Genomic DNA, 24,520 nt, shown 5'->3' with positions numbered 1-24,520 from the left:
TTTATGAATTCAGGAAAATGAAGGCTAATGTATCTAGAGATTCCCAGGTAGAGTAAAGCCATGTACCAAATGTATTATTTTTCCATAAACCCCATAGTGCCCATAAACCCCACAGTTGTTGAGTACATAGTACATTTCACAGCAATTTAGATCAGGGAGATCCTCTAAAAAAATAGTAGCATTTTTATTACAGGCTTTTCAAAGCCAGAGAGTATTAGAATATGTAATTGAAAGAGACTTTATTAAAATATTCTGCATGTATTGTTGTATGTGTAGTCCAAGTCTCCATGAAACTAATTTTTCTTATATTTTTTCTTCTGTATCGATACCATATTTCTGTACACCATTTAGCACTAAGTAAATCTTGGGTTTCTTTCTCAGAATGCTTAAGGTACATCCTGGAATTCAGATGACAGCTGCTAGTTCTAACAGGAAATATTTGAATATCTTGGGGTATTTGTGTGGGGGCAATGCCAATCATGGAGGGGTAAACATAACATCTAACAGGATTTCATACTGTAGCCCCTGCTCCCTCATTAACCTCTTGTAAAGGGCAGATAAGAAAGTCACACTGATAAGTTAATTATCCTTAGGCAAGCATTACAGTTATTTTAATTTTCACCAATCTGGTTTATAAACTAAATTTAGAATTGAAACGCCTCTCAGAGCTATCAGAGTTTTCAGATTAGGGATTTAATAAAGAGTTGTACCAACTCTCATTTCATTTAGTCTTTTTGTTCCTTGGATACTTGATCATGGGGCATTAGCAAGGGTAGGACATTGTGGTTTTTTATAGAATGTTAAATTTCTTTGATATATGGCCTTTTTCATCCTGGATATCTCCCGCTATATTGTACTTCATTTTCCAGATTTCATAAAATGATTCTTCAAGTTGTAACTGAAGACAGTAACTGTGTTCATGCAACCCTCATAACATGTTAATGAATTAATTCCCTTTTTAAGATCTTTCACAACACTATAGGCCAAACAAAAAAGAACCCTAGTCAGTGTTAAGATTATTTCATTGACATGCTGAATGAATGTATTCAGCTAGAGAGCATCAGGTTGGAACACACTAGAATAAAATGATGTGAAATAGGCAATGCAGCATTTTTTTATTGCTTTTATGAAAACATTTAAACAAAAAAATACATATTAAAAACAAGACATAACATAAACAATACAATCAGCAAAAATACAAAAAGAATACTTAACTTCCATTATTCTTAATCTTTCTAATCATTTTCAGGTGACTTCCTCAAGTCCCCCCTATGTGCGTTTCATCGTAAATTATCATTAGCAATTTCTATTTCATAATTTTAAATCATATTTAATATCTATGTTTAATTTCTTATCATTTAACAATCATTCTTCCATATTATCCTTAATACTAAACATTAAACTCTAAAACTGCAACCTATAAGCACTTCCAAGTCCATTTCAAACTAATTAATATGACAATATTTCTTCAAATAGTCCTTGAATTTCTTCTAATCTTCTTCCACCGACTCTTCTCCCTGGTCACGGATTCTCCCGGTCAGCTCAGCGAGTTCCATATAGTCCATCATTTTTGTCTGCCATTCTTCCACCGTTGGTATTTCTTGTGTCTTCCAATTCTTGGCTATCAAAATTCTCGCACTATTTTAATATAAGAAAAATATCTTGTTTTTGCTTTTGTTTTCCAATATAATGAAAAAATATAGTCATTTTTCTAGTATTGGATGTAGTTAGAATTTTCTATTCTTCCTCACATCGGCGACATCTTTAATATATAAAGACATCTTAAAAGTTTGGGGAAGATTACCGTATACAGACTGCATAATCTCTGGTTTGTAAGAGCTGTCCTTGCAAAGCCCAAGTAATTGTCAAATAGTAATTATTGTGCCAGTAAAACACATTTTTTAAAAATTTTGACTAACTTTGATATTTGGGTTCTGATCCCATGTATTATAGATTCTTACATAAGGCTTGCTGCAGTCCTTGATACATAAAGGTTTCCATACCTCTCTTGTATAAAAATGTATGACAAAATTTGGCAAAGTAAAACTAGAGAAGATTCTTGTCTGTTAATAGTTCTTCAAAAGAATGTTCAAGAGTCCCCAAAGTGGTCTGTACAGTAAGAATATTGAAGAGAGGGATAGCAATCGCATTTAAGACTTATTTATTTTATTTATTTTTATTTTTTATTACATACTGCTTCACAGCCGACCTTGGAAAGATGGAAGGCTGAGTCAACCTTGAGCCCGTGAGACTCTAACTGCCAAACTGCTGGTAGCCAGGATGCAGCATTTCTTTTTGTAGAAGTGGCAGGACTGAAATTCCCAGGAATCTTAACAGGCACTGTCTTCTAATTCCATGGACAGTAAATACATATGGGAAGTAGAATGTTTCCAAAGCAACTGGCAAGTGTATAATTTGAATCCTTGTCTGTTTTTCCTACCTTCAGGCTCAGTTTAACAGTGATTAATATTAGGAAAGTATAGTATACCACAAGTGGCTGTTTTGCTAATATTCTCTGGGATATGATGAAGCTTCTATAAATATGATCACAAAACATGACAAAGAGTCTTGTCACTGTACATAGTGCTTATTTGCAGTTAGCATTGCTTTTTATCACTGCTATGCTCTGTGCTATCAATCCTTTGCATACCTTCTTAGGAGATAGTGTCAGTCACTATCTCTGGGGAAATGTAATCCAACTATTGGATATTGTCTTCACTAGATAAATTACAGCATATCTTTTGATACACTGATTTTATTTTTCCTTTATAGAGTGTGCAGCGTCTTCGGCATTTGCCCACAAAATATTTACACTATTATTTTTTATAAATAGATGGGAAACTAAAATAATAATAATAATAAAGATGCATGTATACCCTGTTCTAAATACTGTAGCAAGGTTGGAAAATTTAAAGTTTTGCAACAAGTAAGAATAACCACAAATAAAGCTATGTGTCATGCCAAAATCAATGCAGTATTATAATAGACCAGACATGTCAAACACAAGGCCCGGGGGCCGGATGTGGCCCGCGAAGTGGTTTCATGTGGCCTGCGAAGCCATCCTGGAAACAGTGAGGGAACGGCCCTCACTGCCTTGGCCCTGGCCCAGAGACCCTCCTTCTGCCAGAGACCCTCAGATCTGTCCCACTCCTGCCCAGGCCCCCATAGGCACCCTTGATGTGAACGATGTAGAGCTGGCCATGCTCACCCAGTAGGCCATACGCACTCTAGTCACACCCACCCAGTAGGCCACGCCCACCCTGGCCATACCCCCCCGGCCCCCTGAGGGCAACCGCAACGCTGATGCGGCCCTCAATGAAATTGAGTTTGACACCCCTGTAATAGACTTTTTATTCTATTATCTTTAATGCTTACTAAAGTAACAATTTGTAATTCTCAGATGCACCAAACCTGAATGAGATAGGATTTTTGAAAGTGTAAAACCAGCACCTTCTATTAACATCTTGAAATAATTTCTTACAAATTCTTTCTGAACCTCATAGCAGGATTCTAGGCAGGGTTGCCCAGTTAAGTGAGCAAGAAGCTTAGAGGAGAATTTGCCCCTACATTAAAAATACTGTCTCTCATGCTTACTTATGAGTAAGGACTGTCATCTAAGGTTGGAGAGCACTAAGCTGTCAGATGGATGTATTGTTTTATCAAGGATTGCATGTGTCTTTAACTATTTAGCCACAACCTTTGGACCTCAAGGTGGGAGAGGGAATTGACAGAGTGCAAAAATTAGTTAACCAATCTTTAATAACAGAGATATTCCACTCTACTTGAGAGCTGAAAAAGAGCTTTTTGGATCCTGACAGGTTGGATAATTATTCTTGTCTCTAATCTGTTTTTTCCTGGGTAAAACCATAAAGTGCATGGTGGTATCATAATTCCCGAGAAAAAGATTATCTGGACTTACTTCAGTCAGGTTTCAGACCTTGGGTCAGTACCAAAATGGCCATGGCCACTTTGTTTGATAGATGTGTAGAAAGAATTAGATATTAGATGTGAATGCACCCATGTGAATGCACTGTCAATATGACTGATCAGACAGGTCAGGAGAAGCATCATTTTAAGAGGTTCAGATACTTATCTGTTAGCAGCCCTGATCAGTATCATTTGGTGTAACTAATTCTATCCTGTTTAATATTTACATAAAGAATTTAAAAATGTTATCATGGAATATAATATGGAGTGTCATCAGTATGCAGATGATGCATAGCTGTAAATCTCAATCCAGCTACAGCTGGTTTGTCTATAGATGTCTTGTCTGATTTGAATGAGATTTAATAAGCCAAAATGATTGTGAAAGAACTACTCTTGAAAAATAGCAAGGCTGATCCAGACCTTAGTATTTATTTAGATTTAAGTATGGTCCTCAACACGGGTTTGCTATTTGGTGCACAGATACGAGCTTTAGCACCAGAAACATTCTTTCAACTTTGACTGATTGTAACTATTTCTGTATAGCCTAATGATGTTCCCAGAGTGATCCATCTTCTTGTTATTATAAATTATGGTACTGTGTTTTCCCAAAAGTAAGCCCTACCTCAAAAATAAGCCTTAGTTTTGGGGTGAGGTGCACATCTAAAAATCAAGCTTGGGGGGGTGGGGGTGGAGCTGCCCCAAGCACTCTGCACTTGCTTGTCATTGTAGCTAGGCCTCCCATCAATCAACACTTGCCTCACTTCACTGGTCCACTTCTTCTGCGGCACCCCCTGGTCTGCATTTTGCCATCAGAGACCTTCTTGAAAGGCGTCTGCAGCTGAGAACTGAGGTATGGATTGAATCTGTAGCTCACTTCTCGGCTGCAGAGGCCTTTCCAGAAGGGCTCTGATGGCAAAATGCAGACTGGAGCTCCATTCTCAGCTGCAGAGGCATTTCCTTTGGCCGCAGAAGAAGTGGGCTGGCTGGGCGGGACTGTCAGTGCCACTGCTGCGAGGTGTAACTGTGGAAAAGACAACCCCCCCCCAAAAAAAAATAAGACTTGTGACTTTTGGAGGCAAAAAAATAAATAAAATAAGACTGGATTTTATTTTGGGGTAAACACAGTAATAGTCTCTATGTGGAACTGCTTTACAGATAATTTTGAAGTTACAATTTGGTCTAAAATATTGCATTTGGATCTTGACTGACTCTAAAGGACAGCTTATTTTTTAATTGCACTGGTTATTAGTTGGTTTCCAGATCTAATTTTGTATTTTCAAGGAGCTAGTTTTACATGTTAAATGCCTAAATGGCTTAAGACCAAAGTACATGAAAACTCTAGTTTATGTGAATACTATATGCCCAGTTTGTAAGGCAGCTAGAAACTTTTTCCTTCAAGTTCTGTTCCCTATCACCAATGAAGCTGTTCAACTGTCCACACAGAATGAGCTCTTTTTCATGGGCCAGTTACATTTTAATGGAATTCAGCTCAATCTGAAGTTTGTTCTTCTTGCTCTCTTCCAGGTGTAAACTGGAAAGATGAACTTTTTCCTCCTTTGGCTTTTGTTTTATTTAGCTGTGCAATTGTGTTTTAGTCAAAAAGGAGAATTAAAACACTTTAATTAATGAATTACTCTACCAAGATAAAATATTCTTTTCAAATCCAGTCATAACATTTCTTACTTTCTAACCTCTTTTTTCTCAGTTTCTGAAAGTTACCAAAGTTACGGTACTGTGAGAACTCAAGAGAAAACCTTTTTTTTAATCATTTAGAACTTTAGGGCCATGAGTGAGTAAATGAGAGAAGGAGCTTATAGTAGCAATATTCCAGTCATCAAGTCCTTTGTTTTTACCAGCTTTTTCTATATTAAAATGGGCATAATATATCTAACTTTGTGTACTCTCTGGGGAAATTTAGAATGATGAATGTTGACATTTAGCATGCCTGGTGGAATTAGCAAAAGATTAGTGAACACACCAGGAATTACAAAGACTGATTTCAGTGCAAAGCAATAGGATTAGAATTCATGAAGATAAAATATTTTTCTGAGATTGTGGAAGGACTACAATTTCTTATCTAACTATATGTGTTAATTACAAAGCAGGAGAATGTCTCTATCAAACACAGCTGCTGTTTTGTTTATAGATAATCCACATTATCTTTCATTTCTTTTTTAACTATTTCTTCCCCTCTTCCTCTCCACAACTCATTCACTCTCTCTCATTGTCTTTCTCTCTCTCTCTCTCTCTCTCTCTCTCTCTCTCTCTCTCTCTCTCTCTCTCTCTCTCTCTCTCTCTCTCTCTCTCACACACACACACACACACACACACACACACACGCAGGCAGATGATGAAGTCTGATGAAGTAAACTGAATTGTGAAAGCTTGCACTGTTTAATTATCAAAAGGCTCTTCATTATTATTAATAGACGTGGTACTCTCAGTAGACATTCAAAACAATTTTATTGAATATTTATTTTTACTATTAAAGCATAAACTAATACATGCAACAATGGCAATTAAAACAAAATTGGATCAAAGTAAAAAAAATGAATAGTTCACATAATATGGTTTTTTACTTTGATGGAATGTAGTTCAGAGGGGCTCTTTCCCAGAGGGGCTCTTTCCCAGAGGGTAAATGAGACGGTAGATCTTTGAAGGTTGGTCAGCAGAAAGAAAGTTAAAAGAGCTCCTCTCTAGCAGTTCATAGAGTATAGGCAGATAATTGCCTTAGCCTGGCAAAGTTTCTGTTTGTAGGTGAACAACAATAAAGAACTATTCAGAAGTAACCCTACCTCTTGTTCTTGGTTCTTTGGGACTGACATTTACAGCATTATGAAATTAACATTTTAAATGTGAATCAGGAAGGGACATAGATGTTGAGATATAAATTAATGATTCATAACTCAGCCCCAGGCTTAACAGCGAATGTAATACTTGTAGTCCTCAATATGCAACCACAATTGGGACTGCAACTTTTGTTGCTAAGCGTTGGGGTCGCTAAATGAGTTGTACCCAATTTTACAACGTTTTTGACATGGTCATTAACCAAATCACTGCAATAAAAGGGTTGTTAAACAAATCCAGTTCCTTCATTGACTTTGTTCTGGGAAGCTGTCAAGGGAAGGTTGTAAATGGAGATCACATGACCCCTGGATGCTGCAACTACAAGCCAATTGCCAAGTGCCCAATTTTTGATCATGTGATTGCAGCGATGCAGACTATTATGGCAAACCTACAAAGTAGAATCACTGGGGTACCTGTGATCCCATCATTGGGTGGGAATGATGATCAAGGTGGATGAAACCAGAATTTCCTTCCCTTGATTTCTTTTGGAGGGGTAGGGCAGCATGTTTGGGAGTTTACATTACATGTCTTTCTCTTAATCCCTTCTCAGATAGAAGTAACAAACAGTTTGAACTAACTGGTCAGATATGATTTCTGGGGAACAAAAATGGGGTGTTGACTATCCCTGAGCTTGAATAAACAAAGAAGGCATAAAGATTTTGGGAAAAGAGAAAAAGGCAGCCTTGAGATTAAGGCTAAGAGCTTCAAGGCTAAGTTGGGTTGTTGTATTCTAAGAGCCTCTGCAAATGTCTTTGACTTAAAAGAGTTACTAAAATGTTTGTTTGGGGTGCTTTTTTATGGGTGCAATAAATATATTGACCTGAAAGTAAAATTAAGTCTTTAAGAAGCTTGATGTCGCTTCACAAAAAAGTCAGTAATGAAACAAAACATCCCCCTGCCCCCAAATTAAAGTTGAGGAATCATCATAATTCAGTGTGATCTCTTCCTTTCTGCTTTAGTGCAGTTTTTTTTAAAAATTGTACTGTGTTTAGTGTTATGTTCCTAAGGAATTCAAACCCAATCTTCTCTTGCTGTATATGGAAGAGAAGCAGCTCTAAAAATAAAGAGGTTCAGGAATCCAATGGATAATTCTGGTTTTATTATTTGTTTTGTTTGTTTGTTTTTTTGCAGATTGAATACTATGGAAATATTTAGACTAGAGAAGATAAGTTAAAAGTGTTCCAACCATGTAGACATATTCGCAAGCCCTTGAAAAATGTCAGTTGTATAATGGAAGTGTTAAAAGCTTACAAGAAATCAGACATCAGGAGCTGCAGCGGCTCCTACGCTGCTTAAGATAATATAAAAAAAAATTACCAAAAATTTGATATGAAACCTGAATAAAATAGCAAAACTGAGCAGGGAATTTGTGTTGATTCTTGGTCCTTTTTGATGCAGATACCATATTTGTGAGAGAAATGTTTTTAAAAGACAAAGGAACAGATTTTCTGAATGCTAATATCTAATGTCATATCAGCTGGAGAATCAATTTCTTTCAGGATCTGTTTAGGAAAAACATTATTTTGAAATGCACATTTATATTTTTACCTTTACTTTTTTTTTATAGAACATGACTGAAAAACTAAAGGATTGCTTGGGAGAAATGGTAACAATCAAGACAGAACCATGTTCTCCGTGCCAGGAAGAAGAATATGGACAATTTGGGTAAGAGCCTTTGGGTTTCTAATTTTCACCATCAATATAAGAATCCCGTGCAAAACCGCAAAGACAAATAAGGGTGATAAATGCATTGTAATGTTACAGTGTAAATATTGACCTTTCATATTTGTGTCCCAGCTTCAGTCATAAGTAGTTCCCAACACTGGACACAAGAGTGTAAGTCACATCATGGCATTTATTTGTTGGATTTTTATGTACCACCTTTATTTTTTTTTGTCTAATCAAGGCAAAATACACATAATGCTTCTGCCTTCTACTTTCCACCAAAATAGCAACCCTGTCCCTGTAAAAGCATTTTGGAAATTATGTTCAAGCTGTTTAAGATATTAACATTTATTATAAGATTGTCAGTGCTTTGAAAACATCTTTTCCCCCCCTATATCCCTGTGGCTTGTTCAGCATCTGGTACTAAAGCTATTTATTTCTTCCCAACCTGATATAGCAACTTGGGTTAAGGGGAATAATATATCTTCTTGTACAGAGAAAGAATAGAACACCTGTTCATGGCAGACTGTGTGGAAAATGTGACTGGGATAAATACCTCTTTGTATTTCTGTAAGAGAGGGATTCAGCATAGGGCAGAGTTGAGAAAAAGGCCTGATGTTGAATGACTGATGGCTTGGTTCATAGTTGAGTACTAAATCATGGTTTTTGGTGAAGGCTGTCTATTGTTAAATGATTATAATAAATGTGGCAACAAAGCCTTCTTCTGAGATAGTCTTCTTCCCTTTCCTTTATTGTCTCTATATATCCCACACTATGAGAAATTGCCCACCCATGCTGTAAGGAATTAAAATAGCAAGTCAGAATAAATGCAGGACAATAGAAAAACATGTTTGCTGGTGTTGAGGTTTTTTTGTTGCTTAAGAAGCAAAAGGGAAGCAAAGCCATTTGAAGTTTTGGCACCAAGTCTACAAATTTCCTTCAGAAATTTGGGCAAATGTGTAGACCTGGTGCCAGGACTCCAGTACATCTAATTGATTTGATAGTTTGCTCAAGAGAAGTTCCAAGGAATGAGAATTCAAAAATATTTTCAAATAGGTAGTGACTAAATTGGCACACAAAATTAAAAGCCAAGCAGGAAATTAATTTTAATCTCAGGGTTAAAACAATATATATTTTTTCTTTTAACGATCCTGTAATCCCTTGCATCAGGCTCTAGTCAGGGCAACTGAATGGAGCTGAACGTTTACTGGCTGGATGCCCTTCCTGATTCCTACATGGAGCTAATAGTAGATATTTTCTCTTTGCGCCGAGAGAGAGAAATATCTGCCGCTACCTAGGATTAAATGCACAATCTCCAGATTGTGAGATGAGAACTCCACTTCTAGGCCAACCAGCCACTCTAAAACAAAAACATATACTTGTTCTAATTTCTATTACTTCATTTTCTATAGTAGAATATCACATGTCTTCTCTTGTTTTGTCAGCTCTCAAAAGCTTGACTCTCACTCTGTGGATGTGGAGCCTAAAAAGCTAAAAGGAAAGCAGGAGTTGGTCATGTCCAAAAGTTTTCAGCAGGTAGATTTCTGGTGTAAGTATCTTATTGGTGATCTAACCATTCTAGTATTAAACTTTTAGAATAGAAAATACAGTCAGTAGAAAGGTCACAGTTGCTAAACGACAATAGTAAAACTAAAGTAGGATTGTGTGGCATTTTGTCCATATTTCTCCTCTTAGGATTCTACGATTAGTTTTTTCTTCAATTAATTTTTAAAAAGCTATATTTTTTCCAAATTTGCCAAACTTTATAAGATGTTGACTGTCTCACATGAAAACTCATAAATACTTCAAGCAAATATTCATAATGCTCATGATATTTGATTACTTGGAAAGATTCAGGCTATTTCAAAATTAATTTTTAAAATATTTATTTGATGCCACAATACTGTAATTAATTATATGATGGCAACAGCATCTGAAAAGGTTTCTAACCCTAAAGTTAAAAGTTTCATATTTTTAACTATTAAATAATATAGCTTATATCCAAGAGGCAATTTTAAGTATATTCAGCATGCCTTAAATCCATGAAATTAACTAAGATATAAGAAAATTTGAAGGACAGAGTTTTCAAAAGACTCAGCAAGACAGTCTTTGTCTGCCATACATGTAGATATCAGAGGAAACATGGCAAACTTTCTCAGACAGATTTGGCTTTAATTTTCAAATTATTATTGTCCATAATGCTGCTGGCTGACGTGACTTTTTTATGTTTAATCTGCAAAGCCCTTAGTGCTCTCTATGCTTGGTTGCAAATGTTTCTTTCCAGAGTAGAAGAGACAGATCATAAAAGAGCTAATTTTATTTTTTTATCAAGAGGGACATAAGTAATGTGGCTTGGTTTTATTTAAATTTACATCCTAGCTCTTCATATTAGTTTTTTTTTAAATAAAAAAATCACAAGAATCCTATGGCAAGAATGTAGCAAAATATTAAATTTACTAAAAAAGAAACAGGAAAAACTTTTGTGACCAAGCAGTTATTTCAATTTAATAGATTTAGTATGGGAAAAGTCAACCAGAAAAAAAAATTCCTCACCATTCCTAAGGTTGTTTGTCAGTATGACCCTACGCAGTATATGAAGTCCAATAGAGATGTGCAAAATGTTTGTTACAGCTGTTTTAGGCTTGTCCATGCCTAAAATGAAACATATATATTTGGGATAGTTACATCCATGTATGGAACTGGGAAAAAGCCAAGGGCATAAAAAATTGGAGGTAAGCAACCTGTTGTCCTGAAAGATTAGCAGGAACTAAGGGAAGGAGAGAAGGTGGTAGAAATATGGGCAAACTTGTGGAATGTTCTATGCCGGGAATACTGAGGGTAGGAAGGAGCAGAGAGGATGATAACACATCAAATTTTTCTTCTCCAGATTTTATTTACTCTGCAGCCTAACACATTCTAGGTTTACTTCTGTCTGGCCTGAAATGATTGAGCAGAACCTCCAGAATGCAGTGATTTTGTCCAACATTTGAAACAAAACATTTTCTCCATTTTGTGCCACAGAATTATACTGTAAGCCTAAAGCATGCAGTAAAGATTTTTTTTTAAAGAAAAACATTTTTGTTTTATGATCTCCAAGTTGTCCGACATTCTATTTCTGGTTTCGGCAACATCTATAAAATTTCCCATATGGGAACCATTAAATGTGTGCTGCTTGCTCTCTTTTCTTTCCTTTGAGTTCCGAGCAGGATCATATTAACACTTTTAGTAATTATTTTGTAATGAGAATTGGCATACTTAAGATTTTAAAGCAAATGTTCATGTGATTCTTCTACTGAAACAGAAAGAAGTAGAGAATCTTTATCTCACTTGGGTAATAATTGGAATTCCAATTTAGAAAGCATTAAATATATCTCTTCACGTTTATGCTCAAATTTACATTTAAACAAAACTTGGCATTGTTCTGAGACAATATGCAAAGAAAATTATATTGATTCCTCCATAGTATTGCTTTGAATTCTTGTTTTGATTCAAAAAGTTATAATCAATGTCACTGTTCTTATATGATTCCCACAGTGCTGATCTTGCCAGAATAGCTACCTCTTTATTTACATATATGTGTTATCTCCAATTTTATATTGACAAGGGTATGAAGTTGCAATAAAATAAGAGATAAGAAGTACTTCAGAGCCACTAGTAAATTTCTTCAGTTGCAGTCTGGCAAAGCTGCTTTTTGCATTTCCATAAAAGAGATTTTTAAAAATCAAGCCCTGGAGCTATTGAAAAACCTCAGAAAATTATGAAAGGAATGCAGTACTAATGGATTAATTGCAAACCTTGGCCTGATATGTAATTATGAAAAAGAAATAATTCATACACAGAAAATTTACTTACAAGTTATGATGTAAATGTGAACTATTGGGACTAATTCTCATATGTTTCCATCTTTTAAATATAAATAAATATTCATTGGGCCAGGAATAATCTCTGCTTCAAAGAGCCTCCACAGCAACCATGATACATATTTTCCTGCCTTAACTCATACTATACTATTTCCTTACTTTTGGCTGTGGAGTAAGGGTGATACAAACAGTTGTTTGCTTCTGCTTCTAAGAATGGTTGGATTAAAAGATATCTGATACTTTTAGGCAAGTTTTTGTGAATTATATCTTCATTCAGGAAGCAAACATTTGCTTTTCTATTGCAATGAGCTGAAATCCTTGCTGAATACATAACCTTTGACTCAAAAAGATGTACCTATGTGGCTGGGAATTACTTTTTACTAGAAAAAAAATCCCTAGATATTTTTGGTAATTTGTTTACAATTTTGATCAAAGCATGAGAAAGTTTTAATTTGAAAATTAAAATTAAATTCAAAATACTTTACTGGCATCCTTAGCAAGATTAGGAGGGCTGGACTCATTCTTGTCATTTCCTCTTTCTATAGTTTGTGAGTCGTGCCAGGAGTACTTTGTAGATGAATGTCCAAATCATGGCCCACCAATGTTTGTGTCTGATGCTCCAGTACCCATTGGCATCCCTGAACGAGCTGTGCTTACGATCCCTCCTGGCATGGAAGTGATCAAAGAGCCAAATGGGGAACGAGATGTGCGCTGCGTAAGTGACATTATTCCCAAAGGTCGCATCTTTGGACCATATGAAGGGAAGCTGTCTAGTCAGGACAAGTCAGCAGGATTTTTCTCTTGGCTGGTGAGTATTTTCAGCTAGGTGATTATTTAAGGAATCAGTGAGATTAACATCTGAAACATATTTGCTTAAAAAAACCCGAGTGCCTATAGTTTAGCTATAAGAAGACCGTGTGTAATTAAGAAGCTCCTCATACAATTAATCTTCAGGCAAAGATTAAAGTGTAAAGAACAAAGTAAAACCTGGAAGTCAGGAGTAAGGTTTTCATACAAGAAAACATAGTTCTGCAGGCTGCAAAGCTCAGCTGTCTTCCAGATGAATTTTTTTGGTCAGCTCCAAGAAATAAATAGGTAATATTGTACAAAGAATGAAAAATTAAAAGATTACACTTATTTAATTACCTTATTCTGTATGATCCTAACTTTGTTATAAATGTATGTGTTTTTTTCAGATTGTTGATAAGAACAACCACTATAAATCCATAGATGGAACAGATGAGACTACCTCAAACTGGATGAGGTAAGTCTGTTTCCTATATATAATTTCCCCTGTGTGTTTTTAATTTGCATCTGTAAAAAGAAAGAATACACTTCCCCGTTTTCAGTTTTTGAAAATGAATTGATTATGTATGACTTGATTTTTAATTTCATTGATAAATTTTCTTTCAAATATTCTGTTTATCTTTTGTACAAAAGAGCAGAGTTTTATAGGGGACAAAAAGAGACCTTGATCATTCTAAATCATTGCAGTGATTTAGAAGTGATTTCTATATTTTGGTTATATTTACCTTTTATGTGTATTAAAATAAATTTAAAAGCATTTGCTACTAGATCAGAACAGAAATGGAAAAAAATCTGTCATAGGAAACTTGTTTGGTCCTTTTTGTTAGGATTATTGGCTAATTTATGTTTGTTCTTAATGGCACAGTGGGACAAGTAGAGCAGATGTATCATTTCAGCAACTTAAAACACATCCACAAATTTCAGTTTGATAACTCTCCTATTACCTCTCATTGATTTTTACAAAAACATCTAACTATTCCTACTTTAAGTAAAGTATTTCACAACTCTGCTCATGAAGAACAGAACAAACTAGTCAGGAATGTGCTGTCATGGTTTTATTCCCTAAATTAGTCTTGATATATACCTAGTTCTTGTGGTTGGATTGGTGTGTACAATTGTGCTACAGATTATTTCAAATGGTAGATGGCTCATGGCAAAATACAAAACACTTTGAAGATACTATACTACTGAAAAAAATAAAGGGAACACTTAAACAACACAATGTACTGTATTTAATAGTAGGATGTCTTATTTTCTGTTCCCTTTATTTTTTTGAGCAGTATATATTCAAACTAATGACCTTTTAATTAATTTAACAATGATATGGATAAAAATTATTGTATCTATATTGTAAGCATTGGGGAAATTTGATTTATAACTTCCAGCTGTCCCTACGAGGAAGACATATATCAGAAATGTATTCATGTATTTCTTGAAGATGTATTGTAATAGATGAAGTGGCACACTAATATGAAATATTAACACCTGTTATTTTTAAACAAACCAAAACATTTCCTTCTATATATAAATTTACAATATTATTTTGATTTACTTCAATGGAAATCATATTGAACTTAGTGTTTGTGAGTAAGCATGCCTGCATATAATTGGAGTGCAAATATAATAATAGTAAAAGTGGAATACAGAAGAAGCTAAGTAGCCAATCAGAAGTATTTATCAGATTTTTAAAAATAAGAAATTAAGGCAAATATCTATATATCTATATTGATATTAGACTTTACTTGTGAGACTTGTAAGTGTTATTGTATATTCCAACCACTTGGACATATACTATACTGTAATCTAGGATTTTTCATGCCAGTTTTATCTTCTCCCTCCTTTTTTTTCTTTTCACATAAAATCAGTATACTGAGGCTACTAATAATAATAATTAATCTTCATTGACTTAGTGGCCATTTTTAAATGTCTTTCCACAATGTTAAAAGAATATCCAATTGAATAGCCTGGCTCCAACAGAACATAGTGGAAATAGTGGAGCTGTTTATAGGTTACCCTCTCAAGTTTGTTGAGTTCTGTAACACTTGTCGGCGCTAACAATTTGTTGGTATATGTTGCTTGAAATTTGCAGTCGAATGGGAAACAGTTTTATTCTAGCTTTTTAGTTTGCTACCTTTCTACTTTATTTCAAATATCTTCAAGTTGTAATAGGCTTGCAGAACATTGTGTCTTATTTTCTAAAAATGCTTGTGTCACATTATTAAAAATGTGACATGATAGGTAAAGGAAGCTACTGGATTTTTAAACTGCAATATTAGGGAAATATGCTACTACTAAAGAGAAATGGAAGGAAGTGTGTAGTGGGGTGCCCCAGGGCTCTGTTCTGGGCCCAGTGCTCTTCAATATCTTCATTAATGATTTGGATGAGGGGATAGATGGGGAACTCATCAAATTTGCAGACGACACCAAGTTGGCAGGAATAGCCAATACTCCAGAAGATAGGCTTAAGATACAGAAGGATCTGGACAGACTCGAACACTGGGCACTATCTAACAAAATGAAATTCAATGGTGAAAAAAGTAAGGTTCTACACTTAGGCAGGAAAAATCAAATGCATAGGTATAGTATAGGTGGTACCTTGCTCAATAGTAGTAACTGTGTGAGGGATCTCGGAGTCTTAGTAGACAATCACTTCAATATGAGCCAGCAGTGTGCTGCAGCTGCCAAAAAAGCCCACACAGTGCTAGGCTGCATTAACAGAGGGATAAAATCAGGATCAAGTGAAGTACTAATACCACTCTACAATGCTTTGGTAAGGCCACACCTGGAATACTGCATCCAGTTTTGGTCACCACGATGTAAAAAAGATGTCGAGACTCTAGAAAGGGTACAGAGAAGAGCAACAAAGATGATTAGGGGGCTGGAGGCTAAAACATATAGGGAACGGTTGCTGGAATTGGGTATGTGTAGTTTAATGAAGAGAAGGGTGAGGGGTGACATGATAGCAGTGTTCCAATATCTCAGGGGCTACCACAAAGAAGAGGGAGTCAAGCTATTCTCCAAAGCACCTGAAGGCAGGACAAGAAGCAACGGATGGAAACTAGTCAAGGAGAGAAGCAACCTAGAACTAAGGAGAAACTTCCTGACAGTTAGAACAATTAACCAGTGGAACAACCTGCCTCCAGAAGCGGTGAATGCTCCAACACTGGAGGTTTTTAAGAAGAGACTGGACAGCCATTTGCCTGAAATGGTATAAGGTTTCCTGCCTGAGCAGGGGGTTGGACTAGATGACCTCCAAGGTCCCTTCCAACTTTATTATTATTATTATTATTATTATTATTATTATTATTATTATTATTATTATTATTATTATTATTATTATTAAATATAGATTACCTTCTCTCATTGGAATATGATAACAAATTTATGGTTACTGATGATGTTGACAGGAACATAAACGTAGAAGGGAACCATTTTTTTTAAAAAAAGATATTGCCTGGATTTGAAATTGTAATGCTAGAACAGCTTTTTTTATGGCTTATGCTGCCTCAGGATGGTCAAAGTATTCAAAAGCATGGATTTCCTTCCTTTCTTACATTTTATTTTGCTAAATTAAAAATTGAAATATTAGGATATACATCTTCTACCTCTGTGAAGATCTGACCTGGAAAGTTAACACAACCCAGGTGGCTAGAAAGGCCCAACAGAGGCTTCACTTTCTTAGGGTCTTGCGGAAGAACAGGGTAAAACAACGGCTAATGACCCTCTTTTACTGGTCTACTATAGAAAGCGTCCTCTCGTATGGTATTGTGGTTTGGTATGCTGGTCTGACAGCCACGGAGAAAAAAGTATTACAGAGGGTAGTGAGCACAGCACAAGACATTGTGGGCTGTTCCCTGACACCACTGGATGACATTGCCAGGGCTCGTTGCCTTGGAAGAGTGAGGAAGATTTTCAGGGATGACTCACACCCTGGACGGTATCTCTTTACTGTCCTACCATCCGGTAGGAGATATAGGAGTATAGCCAGCCGTACCAACAGGCTGAAAAATAGCTTTTATCTGTGGGCTGTTAGGCTTTTAAATGGGATATAATCTCTGTGAACTTATGCAGAATTGACTTGGGAGGCCGGTGTGTGGTGTAGTTGGTTCACATGGTGTGGTAGGATGGAGGGTTTGTTGTCACTGTGTGTTGGGGGGAGAGAGCACGGGGGGAAGCTCAACTAATCTCAATGTACACATGTTGTACTTTGACAATAAAGGTTTGTTATTATTTATTATTTGAGTTTCACGGTCTGTTTGGATACTGCAGATAATGACAGTAAAATTGATGAGTCCTACCTCTTGGCACTTGCAATTATGGTCAAATTAGAACTGCCCAAGCCTTCTAAAATAAGTTCCTGAAGAAGTCATTACTAAAATGTAATTTATTTCTGAGTAAACTAACTAGGGCTTTGAATGAAGGTCTGGTGTGATGGAAAAAAAATGGTTATAATGGATATAAATTTCAACAAAAATGCAGTATTTTGACAAAATACGATATGGTATTTTCTGAATTATTCTGGGGCTCCTAGAGCACATGTTGATATAATTTAAGCTGCTTGGCGTTTATCGTGGGATAAGTGTATTCTGTACTAGTTTATCTGCTTATTTGTGGGGAATGGTTATATGTTATTAAAATGTCACATTTTTGAGCAATACAACATTGTATTTTTCATAAATATGGAAAGAGTCTTTTCTGGTTAAATATTTGTCATAGACATGTGATAAACATTATGGTTGGATCAAGAAGACTTTTTAGCAAACTACTGTATTTGTGAGTTATAGGTTATTTGCTAAATTTGTCTAGTATGAAATGTCAGTCAAAGCCCAATAGGAGATAGAAAATTTGAATGAAATTTATATCAGATTACAAAACACTGTGTATTTGCTGTGTGAATATTTCTTGCAGATAATATCACAAGTTCTCAGATTTTCCCCGTTTCCCAAACAGAGTTGTAAATTTTGAAAGTAGCCATGGTTCTTCTTAGCATCTCAATTTTCTTTTGTCTGTTAGAAACTGCTTGCAATATCAGGTGAACATTGATTAATCTATTTAACAGAAAGACACTTCATTGTTTTCCATGAAAGAAGCAAACATCATTTAATCAAGGAGGAGAAACAGTTGTTAATCTTGGAAAATTCTCAGTGTGGAAAATTCAGAATACCCTTGCTGGTTTTATTTATTTATTTGGTGTTATGTGTTTAATCGATTTGGTCTCTTGAGTCATTGCCCTGTGGTAAATATCTAAAGGGTCCATTTTTACATGAATCAGTAAATGTAATTTTTAACCCCTAGAATTGTTGTTGGTTGTTTTTTTTTATCAGAATATTTGGCAGTTGTTTCATTTCTTGCCAAAGATAATTAAATTTCTCCAAGAACAAACAAAGCCTCCAAATACCTGTTCATTTACATGCAAAGATTGCATAAAATATGCTGCATGTGATCTTTGTTCCGCGCCAACTTAAGAGGACTGCTGTTTTACAAACAAAATATCTTCTGACTTTCTATGCTTGTGTAAGAGTAGAAGGCATTATCTTGAGAGGAAGCTCATCAAGCTTGGATATTAATGTACAGTGGGACATGTTTCTTGTTTTTAGTGGCCTGAGTATATCACATTGATTTCCTTTTACCATTTATCCTTTGTGGGATATTGAACCCAAGGAGCATGACTGTACAAAAGACGAAGCCCAAGTTCTCCAGGGAAGAACTGGACATTCTGGTCACTGAAGTGACTCGGAACGAAGCCAGGCTGTTTGGAAGGGAGACAATACACCTATCTTTTGTAGACAGGGACAAGATCTGGGAAATAATAGCCAGAAAAATCACATCAGTGAGCCAAGTTCCCAGATCTGTAAAAGATGTTAAGCACAGATGGGACGACATGAAAAGAAGGACCAAAGACAAATTGGCATTCATGCGGAGGTCCATCTCTAGTCCCAGAAGCCCAGGGAGGCCCTCGGCCATTGTCCTGACCGCCCACGAGAGAGCCATCAAGTCGACGCTGCATTCGTCATGCCAGATGCACGGCTTCCAGAGAGCGGATCTGGACGTGGTTGACAGCCCATCAACCAGTTGTAAGTATTATCTCTTGTCTGTTCCCTGCTGTACAGCTTGGTTCTGACAAAGAATTGTATTATACAAAAGATAATGCTTTCCTTTTAGGTGAAGCACAACTTCTAGTTCATGTTTCCTAAAGCATTTAATACTTCCTCTTCTGGATACTTTCCTCATTATTGACTCATGAAGCTGTATTTTGAATAAACTGATACAGTCTGTGTACCTCATTATTCAGGTTAGCATAAAGGATGGACAGTATGTTACTGCCCCATCTATAGAATGATATGTGTGATATATACCATATGCATGGATGCAACAAGGGACAGAAGTAATAAAAATTGTGAATCATATCATCATTAATAAATCTTATATAAATGCCAGCTATTTTTATTATTAATAGACTGCATATTTGCTTACTCAAAAAATGTATTTGTAACTGCAAAATCAATACTAGTGGCATTTATTCACAGTCATGCAGAGGGGCAAAACATTAGTACCACCATACTTTTAGCATTTGCTAATTTGGCATTTGTGGCAGTTGTAACTACTGCAGAGAACAAGAATTGCCTCTGTATCCCCTCCATAGATACAGAAATAGTCCAAAAGAGACTGGTGATGCAGTTGATTATTTGTATATAATCCATATTGGTGTTATCATTACTTCCATGATATTTTCTGATATTGTGCCAATACTGTACAGGTTAATGTACTTGACTTGTACTCTCTTATCCCTGTATCTACTATTTTCCCCTACCATCAAGAATGTCAGCATTTATTCATATGTGGATATTTCCTGATTTATACATATTTTATTTATTTATTTTTATTTTAATTCCATTTATATCCCGCCCTTCCCCGAAGACTCAGGGCGGCTTACAAGCTTAGCAGTAGCCTTCATTCTATGTATATGCCTGCTTATTAGGGCTTTCACACACCCCCAAGCGGCATTATTATGAGTCCTTTGGGAGAAGGGCGGTATAGAAATTGAATAAATAATAATAATTATTATTATTACAAAGTCAGCTTAATTGTCCCCAACAATCTGGGTCCTCATTTTACCTACCTCGGAAGGATGGAAGGCTGAGTCAACCTTGAGCCTGGTGGGATGTGAACCTGCACTAATATACATTGTACATATTCAAAATGGGATTCTGCTACTCAGTTTATCTTAGCTGGCATCTGTGATTCAAGCAGTCCCTAGATTAAGAACAAGTTCCATTCCCCAATTCTGTCTTTAATCCAAATTTGTATTTAAATTGGAACATCTACTTACCAATGGGCTGCCTATTAGTAAAAAATGGCAGACCGTGTTGTCCTTCCATGAACCAATAAAGCCCTGAAGCTACACAATGCTTTTAGGAACCAATAAAAACTGCTGAAAACATGTTGTAAAATAAAAACACATAGTTTCAATAGTTCCTGAAAGAATTGCCCAGCTTCAGTGTTTTGTCAGTTCTGAAAAGGGCAATATTTTTGTCCTTTTTGCCTATAGGCAGCCTGTTCGTATCTAGGATTGCCCTTAAGTTGAACTTACTTAACCTGGGAACTGCCTGTATTCAGGATAAGTATCATAAATAAATAATTATTTTCATTGCTCTTGTGGATACAGATGATATAGTGGACTAAACGTAATGAAATTTCCAGAAACAATTGCTGTACTATCAGTATTTTTCTTTCATAGTTCTTGTTGATTTAGAGGACACACTGAGATTTATGATTTGAAAACTAAGTTACACACAAAGAGGATAGCATTGCAATAAGACAAAGGAAAGAAAAAAATTATGTCCCACCAGCTTGTATTTGGATCTCAGCTACAATTTTAGATACAATTCTATGGGTAAAATTATAAAATAGTTTATTAAAATTATTTCTATGAACAACCCAACAAAGTTTATTAAGTTCATCTTTGAAGGCTTTTTAAAAGCTATGTGCTAGTGTTGAACTTGATGAGCTTTCTTATTTGAAGTGATACAGCCTCGTTCATTTTATTTGAAGTGATACAGCCTCTTTATTAAAGGAGGAATAGGAGTGTGCATGTAAATGGTATAGCCATACCTGAGTTACTTTTTCTTCCATGCCTTCAGTAGCTTATGGCACACTAAGGAATTGCCTTATTATTGATTCATATATAGGTTCAGACTGCAGCAGTTAGTGATTCCCTAAGATCTCAACCAGTGGTCCCTTTTTGCCTTACTACTGCAATATCTGGGACTTCCTAGCTGGAAAATCCTAGCTCTACTGATGAGCTGTGGCTTGGTTTAGGAACTCTTAAAATTACTGTCCAAGATTGGTCAGTGATGCAAATCTCTCTATTACAAAAGGCATAAAGACAAGAAATGATTCCATGGAGTTAGTGCTATTTTTACTGACCTCAGAGTTTTTGGTATATAATTATCAGTATTTCATTAGAACAGTAAATTAATACTGCTTCATTTCTATGTATACTATGATGACTGTAGAAGGTCACTATAGGTCATGTTTCATTCATCAGTGTTGTGTGTGTGTATGTGTATGTGTGAGTCTTGACTCCTGGCAACTGCCTAGACAGGTCTCTGCAATTTTCTTGGCAAGATTTAAGAAGTGATTTGCCATTACTTGCTTCCTAGAGTTCAGAGACAATGATTGGCCCAAGGTCATCCAGTTGGCTTCATAGCCAAGTCAGGAGTGGAACTCACAGTCTCCCGCATTCTCTAGTCTGATGCCTTAACCATTACACCGAACCATCTTTCTATTTAATTTAGTGATAACAAAATAATTTTTTGTGCAAAGTCATTTCAATCTAATACAGTGATCTGCAAGTGGACATGTTATTAAACTATATCAGGAGGGCAGAGTATAAAAGAGCAATTTTTGTTTTTAGCTTTTGTAATCTGGTTTAGTGAAATCAGATGTTCCGGTCTAATATGTCGTCTGTTCAACCAGATTGGCTTCTCATGTATTTTTAAAGCAGATACTGTTTTACAAAAGAAATTATTTAAATAATTTTTTCTCAATAATATAGAAAGGCTCTTAGATTTCACTGAATCCCAGTTTTAAGTTTTGGCTTCTTCTGAACTTCTTGAAGTAGAGTTTGACAATGCAAAGCCTTCATGCAAATAATCTGGTCTCTTCTCTCTCTTTTTTCCCCTCCTGTTTTTGTTTCAAGCTGATGAAGGAGAAGAAGTGGCAGGCCCCTCACAGCAGCATCACTTTTCCTCACAAAGGGGTTCTGAAGAAACCAATGCCCTCTCCATGCCATCTTTCCTTCCTTCATCATGTTTGTCAGTTCATTCAAATATTCCAAGGCAAAGGGAAGAAATAATGCACCTAAATTCAGTTTTCCATTAGGCCCCCTCAACCTCTTGTCCAAAATCCAGCTATTTCTGGCTTTGACCGTCAGCTCTTTGATTCCCACATTCAACAGATGGAAGTATTCAGACAATTCTGTCAAGAGCTGGTGATAATCTATAGAGATGTGGCAAGCAACATGCACACAATTAGACAGAAGATGTCTGACCTGAGTGGAAAAATCACCCAAATGTGCCAATCTTTAATTAAAATGAAAGATGAGCTTCAAACTTTGAACAAAAATCATATCTCTAATGCTAGCCAAGAAATAGACGTGCAGAGAATTGGATCAAAGAGCTCCATTGAAACAAAAACAGATATTAACCAAAATCAGCCCAAGGCGACTCCTGTTACTCAGATTACTAGGTCACGGAAGAGAAAACAATATTTCTACATTTCCACAATATTATATTAAAAAGTGTAGCTGATGTTGGTTTAACAAGTGCTTCTTAGCATAAACATTGGGTAAAGTTAATGAAAATTTCCCCTTCATGGATTACTGCCTTGTCGTGGCGAAGGGGCTTGCGTAATTCAATGAAGCTATGGGCTATGCCGTGCAGGGCCACCCAAGACGGACAGGTCATAGCAGAGAGTTCTGACAAAACGTGATCCACTGGAGAAGGAAATGGCAACCCACTCCAGTATCTTTGCCATGAAAACCCTATGGACAGTACCAAAAGGCAAAACGATATGACGCTGGAAGATGAGCCCCTCAGGTCGGAAGGCGTCCAACATGCTACTGGGGAAGAGCAGAGGGCTAGTACTAGTAGCGCCAGAAAGAATGAAGCGACTGGGCCAAAGCCGAAAGGACGCTCAGCTGTGGATATGTCTGGTGGTGAAAGGAAAGTCCGATGCTGTAAAGATTTTTTCTCCATAGGAACCTGGAATGTAAGATCCATGAATCAAGGAAAGCTGGACGTGGTCAAACAAGAGATGACAAGACTAAACATTGACATCTTAGGTATCAGCGAACTAAAATGGACAGGAATGGGTGAATTTAATTCAGATGACCATCAGGTATACTACTGTGGGCAAGAATCCCTCAGAAGAAATGGAGTAGCCTTCATAGTCAATAAAAAAATAGGAAAAGCAATACTGGGATACAATCCTCAAAATGACAGAATGATCTCAGTTCGAATCCAAGGCAAACCATTCAATATCACAGTAGTCCAAGTCTATGCCCCAACCACCAGTGCTGAAGAGGATGAAATTGACCGGTTCTATGAAGCCCTACAGCACCTTATAGAACTAACACCCAGAAATGATGTCCTTATCATCATGGGGGATTGGAATGCTAAAGTAGGAAGCCAAAAGATAACTGGAATAACAGGCAAGTTTGGCCTTGGAGTACAAAATGAAGCAGGGCACAGGCTGATAGAATTTTGTCAACAGAATACGATGGTCATAGCAAACACTCTTTTCCAACAACCCAAGAGACGGCTTTACACATGGACATCACCAGACGGTCAACACAGAAATCAGATTGACTATATGCTCTGCAGCCAAAGATGGAGAAGCTCTATACAGTCAGTAAAAACAAGACCAGGAGCTGACTGTGGCTCAGACCATGAGCTTCTTGTTGCAAAGTTTAGGCTTAAATTAAAGAAAGTAGGGAAAAGCGCTAGGCCAGTCAGGTATGAATTAAATCATATTCCTGTTGAATATACAGTAGAGGTGACAAATAGATTTAAGGAATTAGATCTGATAGACAGAGTGCCTGAAGAACTATGGACAGAGGTTCGCAACATTGTACAACAGGTAGCAACCAAAACCATCCCAAAGAAAAAGAAATGCAAGAAAGCAAAATGGCTGTCTGAGGAAGCTTTGCAAATAGCTGAGGAAAGGAGGGAAGCGAAAGGCAAGGGAGAAAAAGAAAGATATGCCCAATTGAATGCAGAATTCCAAAGAATAGCTAGAAGAGATAAGAATGCCTTCTTAAATGAACAATGCAAAGAAATAGAAGAAAACAATAGAATAGGGAGGACCAGAGATCTTTTCAAGAAAATTGGAGAGATGAAAGGAACGTTTCA

The 24,520-nt window shown here is 36.3% G+C and overlaps 1 protein-coding gene across 2 annotated transcripts in view; it reads left to right on the top strand.

Moving 5' to 3' along the window:
* PRDM11 (PR/SET domain 11) overlaps window positions 1–24,520 on the top strand; it is a 53,404-nt gene that overhangs the window by 4,279 nt on the left and 24,605 nt on the right. The window contains exons 2-5 of one of the 2 annotated variants that reach the window (XM_083358841.1): window positions 8,342–8,439; window positions 9,885–9,988; window positions 12,845–13,107; window positions 13,496–13,563. In XM_083358841.1, the coding sequence (XP_083214967.1) occupies window positions 8,345–8,439; window positions 9,885–9,988; window positions 12,845–13,107; window positions 13,496–13,563 (530 nt within the window). In that variant the 5' untranslated portion in view covers window positions 8,342–8,344. Of the gene's footprint in view, window positions 1–8,341; window positions 8,440–9,884; window positions 9,989–12,844; window positions 13,108–13,495; window positions 13,564–19,107; window positions 19,181–24,520 lie in introns of those variants that run through there. The other variant, XM_083358842.1, reaches the window with a different exon arrangement.

Source organism: Vipera ursinii (genome assembly GCF_947247035.1).
Source record: "Vipera ursinii genome assembly, chromosome: 1".
In the NCBI taxonomy this organism is placed as follows: domain Eukaryota; kingdom Metazoa; phylum Chordata; class Lepidosauria; order Squamata; family Viperidae; genus Vipera; species Vipera ursinii.
Note: the sequence above shows the minus strand (reverse complement) of the source record. Positions and strands in the feature narration are given on the sequence as shown.